At 33.8% G+C, this 6,802-nt stretch overlaps 1 protein-coding gene across 3 annotated transcripts in view; it reads left to right on the forward strand.

The window, feature by feature from the left end:
• Positions 1–6,802, forward strand: part of LOC106871104 (endoplasmic reticulum lectin 1) — a 488,243-nt gene that overhangs the window by 8,271 nt on the left and 473,170 nt on the right. For 2 of the 3 annotated variants that reach the window (XM_052971630.1, XM_052971631.1), the window contains exons 2-3: positions 3,906–4,001; positions 6,564–6,644. In XM_052971630.1, coding sequence (XP_052827590.1) covers positions 3,906–4,001; positions 6,564–6,644 — 177 coding nt within the window. Of the gene's footprint in view, positions 1–3,905; positions 4,002–4,031; positions 5,650–6,563; positions 6,645–6,802 lie in introns of those variants that run through there. The other variant, XM_052971632.1, reaches the window with a different exon arrangement.

The raw sequence follows: 6,802 nt of genomic DNA on the forward strand, positions 1-6,802 counted from the left end.
GCTGTAGAAACTCTGCCAAATTAGATTGGAGCCTGGTGTTGCCATCCGGTTTCACCAGTCCTCAGTCAAATCGTCCAACCCATGCTAGCATGGAAAGCGGACGTTAAACGATGATGATGATGATGATGATATATATATGTGTGTGTGTGTGTGTGTTCCTTTCAGTTGAAGTGCGTAGGCTCGAAACGTCAAAGCATTTCTCTATTCCCGAGCGTTAAACTAATACATTCATTTGTTGTTTACACCACCTGTCTTCGTTTGTTGTTTTTTTCGTAAATTCTCCCATATATATATATATGTATGTGTGTATGATCTATAACAAGAATAAGAATGAAGAAAATTGCATCCTTCATTAGTGATTAAAAGGGATTTATTAACTCCTTTTACTTCTTATTATGTGTATATGTGCATATATATAAACTTAGTGGATGTGACTGAATGCATATTAAATCAAAGTAGTCATCTATGTATCGTACTTAGCATATATTGTTAAGCAAGATTCTTCGATTTTCATCTGAGATAACATCTCTGAGAGACGTGCTGTGTTGAAAACATATCACATACTAGAGGCAGACAAAAATATCATTCAAGCAGTGAATAATAAGGATGCCAGATATATTTGAGCCTTTTTTAGGCCTTGCCATTGATGGGTACTCATAGACCCTTACCTAAACAACATCTGTTGCTTCTGGTGTATAGGAATCAATGAATTACACATTTACTTAAGCTGCAAATAGTTGTCAGGTTGAAAAACTCAGTGTATGCAATTGAAAGCCCATGAAATGAAAATTGCCATCTATGTATCTTACCCGACATATATACACTGTTGACAAGCAAGATCCAAAACATTAAAGCATTCTTTCTCTCTCCCCATTGAAGCAATAAACTATAACATACTTGTCAAGCATTTTTCTTGTGTTGTCCTTTTTGATGGTTATTGTCTTAACACTTGTATATGTGTGTGTGTTTTATATATATGTATGTATGTATGTATATATCTATATATGTATATATATATATGTATATATTTATGTATATATATATATATATATATATATGTATATATATATATTCTTTTACTTGTTTCAGTCATCTGACTATGGCTATGTTTCAGTCATTTGACTGTGGCCATGTTGGAGCACTGCCTTTTGTCGAACAATTCAACCCCAGAACTTCTTCTTTGTAAGCCTAGTACTTATTCTATCGATCACTTTTGCCGAACCACTAAGTTATGGGGATGTTAACACACCAACATTGGTTGTCAAGCAATGGTGGGGGGGAACATACACACACACACACATATGACAAGCTTCTTTCAGTTTCCATCTACCAAATCCACTCACAAGGCTTTGGTCAGCTCAAGGCTACAGTAGAAGACACTCACCCCAGGTGCCATGCAGTGAGACTGAACCCAGAACCATGTAGTTGGGAAGCAAGTTTCTTACCACACAATCACACCTGCACCTAGCTATGCCTGCGCCTACACACATACATACACACACACACATGTATGTGTGTTTATATATACATACACACACACACACTTATATATACATACACACATAAGCACATACTCATACATATATATATGTACATACATATATATTTTAGTGTTCCATTATAGGAAGGATCAACAAAGAAGTACTCTGTCTAGTAAGAGGTAACTATCATTTAATATACACAATTAAAAAAAGAGCTACTTATAGTCTTCTTTTTGATACATTGATAAAGATAAAGCCACTAAGTTGGCTAGCCATGTATGGGTTCTGAAGATCAACTGCACACCCCATACAATCAAGTGGAGAATCATGGAGAAATTTACACCCTATATAAATGTAAGTTAAGTGTAGCTGAAATATTACACATTCTTTTGAGATCCAAAGAATTCCACCACACTACTCAATTCCAAAATGTTTAGCAAATGCATGCACAAGGACAAATTTCTTTTGTCAAACTGGAGATACCACCCTCTTAAGATTGAGTAGCTATCTCACAGGTTTTAACCTGCACTGTTATATTATTCTAGACCAGCTAGATTAATTGTTATTTCTACAATGGGGACAAAAATCTTGCGTGTGTGTGTGTGAGTGAGAGAGAGAGAGAAAGAGTTATGTTTGCACTGGTCTAAAAAATAGTGTTGTTGCTTATATTGTTATATTTATGACCCATAACTTAGAGACTCTATTAATAAGGTTTAGTAAAATACATAGCAGACAGAACATAATTAACTAAACACTTGAAAGCAATGCTCTACTATGGCTGCAGTCCAATGACTTAAACCAGTAAAAGAATAAATGAATATAGCAATTTTTTGTGTCAAAATAATGCTCCCACTTTTTTCTATTCAAGCAACAAAATTCTTTTCAGTTATACAGTGTTTTTGTATGCTCTTTGACTTGCAGTAAGATATAGGCATTTAATGTAGATGTTGATGGAAAAAAACAAAACAACATATGATTCACAGAAGCCAAGTTTTACATTATGTTGTTCACTGCTTTACAGGGAGCAACATAATGTACAATATTGATACCTATGGTTAAGTAACTCTGGTTTTATTGATCTAAGAGCAGAGGAATGCAAAGTCAACCACTGCAGGATTTGAATATGCACTTATGCTGCACTGGATCAGATACTCTAATATATTTAGGCCATATTATTGGAGCCTAAAATATTGATTTCTTTTGTTTAAGCACGATTAATTAATTTTTTTTTTTATCGAGAATGGAGAAATGATAACAATGATGTCATTTTTAGAATCTTTCAATCAACCATGGAAAGGATTAAACACACACTAAATGGTTTTTTTTATCAAAGTAATGTCCTTTAAACTATTGGGGTGTTGAATATTTCTGAAGACTTCATCACCATGAAGTAATTCTTGGGAGAGCCCTGACAGACAGACTAGGAACAATAATTTATGAGCCATAGGTGAGTTTGAGCTCAGGGCTGGAAGCTGAATAAACATGTGTTGATAATACAAGAACTTACTACACATAACAGTGGACTGTACCACTCTGATAAAGAGTTCTGCCCAAAATGTTTGACTTACCTGCTTCACAACATAGCTTATTCCATTTTTTGAGTGTTTTATATTATTACATGGTGACTATTTATCTCTAAGCAGAGAGTTAAGAGCAGCACTGGTAATGGGACATAGGCCTTTGATTCATTGGTGTGTAGGCTGGCATATGTTCATCTGTCATTTGTTTCTATGGAGACATCTCCATCATTTTAACATCCATTTTTCATGTTTGCACCGGTCAGAGAAGTGTATGCTGGAGTAGTTGCCTTTCCTGTCATCAGCCACATCTATTTCCAAGCAAGGTATCAATTCTCCAGTCTATCAAACAACGAACAGCCTAGATACAGTTATGCAGTGAGCTGGAAACAAACAGCACCATTTGAACAAGACTTTTGTTTACAAAGATTGCAGAGCATGTCAAAAAGCCTGGATGTGCCCCTTGTGGTTGACTGCAAGCAACGAATTCTGCTTATATGGTTGTTTGTAGTCAACAAACACACATGTGAAGATGAAGGAAAACATGAACTTACTCACAGAAATACACAATTTCACATAAACACATACATAGATATATGATAGGCTTATCCAGTTTTTGTTAATTTCACTCACAAGATATGGGGTAACCTGCAGCTATAGTATAGAATGCCAGCAAATGATGTACATGCAGCAGGACTGAACCCCTAATCATGTGCTTCTGAAGTGAACTTCTTAACCACACAGCTATGTCTGGCTTTTGATTATGCTTAATGAAAGTTGTAGGGTAGGGAAGATTCTAAGGTAAATGTATGACACTTTCCAATGTCAGTATTAGAGTTATTGGCTTAAAGCATATAACTGAATATTTGTTATTTATTTTCATTATTGTCATTTATTTTCTTTGCAGCTCGACTTCCCAAGTTCACGTCTAGTAACGGTGATGACAAACAATAAGGAAAAATACCATTGTATTCTACCAGAAGAAAGGCTTATTGAAAACGGTGTCTGTATTCTGTATTCTTTACATCTTCTAACAACACATTTATCACTATTGATTTTGCTCCTGTGTTCGATGCACTCTCTGTAAATCTACTCAGAGTTCTTACGTTACAATGCCAGTTGACATCTTTATTCTGTAGTCTTCATAGATTTCTTATCATGCATCTTGTACTAGTGTCCTAGTAAATGCTTCTAATGTTCCATACTGTCTCTAAAAGTTTGAGTAAGATGCTATATTTTTAGAAAAGTGTTGTTTACTTGAAACATAGTGGAATATTAAAAAGAAAAATTGTGATTTAGAAAGCCATAGCAAAGCACTTGGAGAAGATTAAATATGAATTTTAAAAATTACTAAGATTTTATCTTAAGGGTATTTAATATTCTGGTATTTTGGTTAAAAATATCCATTTTCCAAGGAGTGAAGAGAATAGGAGAATGCAGTTTAAAGTTTCTATGGAGGTGTTAAGACTACATGTTATTGAACTGTGAAGAAGGTGTGGTTGTTAAATTGTGGTACATGGGACAAGTCTCGGAGTTCTCTGGCTGGGAATCTATTGTGAGTAGGTACAGGAAGAGCCATATGTTTGTGAGGAGAAAGTGGGGTAAAATTTGTGTTGCATAGGACTGGTGGAAGGTTTAGATTAGCCATCAGGTTTCCTTCTATTTTAGTCAGTTATTGTTGGCTTGTTTATGTTGTCTAATGAAAATAGCTTCTGTAATCCACAATCCTGTGTGGCTCTCATAATAACTATGTTTTTCTGACTCCAGCATTTACCTACGTCTTTTTGTCTAATATAGTACATGTGTGAAAGGTTTTATTTTTTTATTCACATGTGAAAATGCTGAATCATGATGCTAATGTAACATTCAAAATGCCAGGTACTTGCAGATCAAAGAAGTTAATGTTGTTACCATCAGCTAACACTTGAATAAAATTCATTGGCTAATCTAGCCACCATCACTACCTCATCCTTTCTGTACTACACAACTTTTTCCTCATTCTCTCTTTGTAAACGCATAACCCTTATCCTATCTACTGACAAAACTCTGAGACATACTCCATGCAGTGCAATTTACAACTCCACATTCTTCACACTTCAACAACACACAGTCTTATCACTTCACACAGTCTTCAAGCTGACAAGAATCCAGACTCATTCTCCTGACATGTTTGGGTTCTTAGCAGAAGCATTCTCATCACTCTTGGACAAAGAGTTTTTTCGTTCAAAAATCATTCAGATTATTAAAAGCTTTTAGATAAAAGTATAATGTTTTCATATATTTAACTTTTTCCCAAGTCTAATGCTGTAGCTTTCTAAATCATAGTTGTTATTTAATACAATATTCTATGTATCTTGTTCACCTAGCTGTGAGAATTAGGTACCAGAACATCATAAAGAAAGTTATCCAAGTGAAACACACTCTCATCTGTTGCTTTATTTGTATCTGTTTAATTCCACAGAATCCAAAGTCAAGCATTCAGCCTGTGTTTCTATGTCATTTATAAGGAACACCACAGCAATATACCACAAATAAATATGGATGACTTCTGCTTTTGTTATAGTTATAAGTGTAAATGAAGTACAAAACTTATGGAGCTCCTTACATCATGGTCATAGAGAGCAAACAAGTCCTGAAGCTTTTTACCAAAGGTGGGCACCGTTAATCAAAAAGTTAACTTCATTAACTGTTAAGCTGTTAACTAAAAAAGTTAACTTCGATAACCATTAATGAGTTTATTTCCTAATGTTACAGAAGTTATCAATAAACCGTTAAGGTTAATTTTATTATAGAAAAAAAACAAAAAATCAGTTTTTGCTCTAAAACCACCTAAAAACACCTTTAAAAAGTGCCAAAACTATAAAATCTGTTAACTTCAATTGAATTGAAGTTAACGGAAGTTAACTCAAGTTGACTTGAGTTAATGGAAGTTAAATGTAACAGAAGTTAATTAATCTGATAATTATTTCCAAAGTTAACTTAAAAGTTAATTTGTTAATGAAAACGTTAACTTCGTTACTTAACGATTAATGGATTAATTGTTTGGTGCCCAGTTTTGCTTATTACCCCGTGGAAAGTTTTAAAAAAAGCCTTTTAAGAGGTGCTTTTTTGTAAATGTTAGAAAAATAATCTCTATTGTCTGATATGATTGTGTATTTTATCACTTGTCTTTCTATGTTGGTATGAGTTAGATGTGACAGTAAATACAAATTTTCCCTAAATGATTCAATGCTTTTATTGATTCTTACTCATGAAATTAGAACATTTGTTATTGGTTAGCCTAAGAAAGTTTGTTATTGGTTAGCCTAATCTGACTGAGCAGGTCCATGATCTAAGACATTCCAACTTTGATTGCTGTATCTGATTTTTGAAGAGTAGATTATCCAATGTGTCCTATCTTTTTTTTTATGGTTATTTGAGAGATTTAGCTGCTATTTCTATTAGATCAACTGATCATATAAAGGCTCTCTTGGTTCGTAAATATTATTGTGAACCAGTTGGATAACATTTAATTCAGTTTTTTGTTGTGGTTTTTGATTTATTTGATAATTATTTTGTTTCTCAGATTTCCGAAAAAGACCAAATGCTGGAATCATCAGAAGAACTCATGCAGAAAATGTTCGATAAAAAAATATGTTCATATCGGGTAATTTGACCATGATTTTTCATATTATAAGGCTTGTAGTGTGAGAAAATATCTTTTCTGTGATACCAAAAAAAAAAAAAAAAATGCAGTTTGACATTCTTTTTGTGAAATTCCTTGTAAATGAGTATGATATTCACTTGTTAGTGAATTACTGGGCA

The sequence above is a fragment of the Octopus bimaculoides genome, chromosome 11, assembly GCF_001194135.2.
Source record: "Octopus bimaculoides isolate UCB-OBI-ISO-001 chromosome 11, ASM119413v2, whole genome shotgun sequence".
Classification (NCBI taxonomy): domain Eukaryota; kingdom Metazoa; phylum Mollusca; class Cephalopoda; order Octopoda; family Octopodidae; genus Octopus; species Octopus bimaculoides.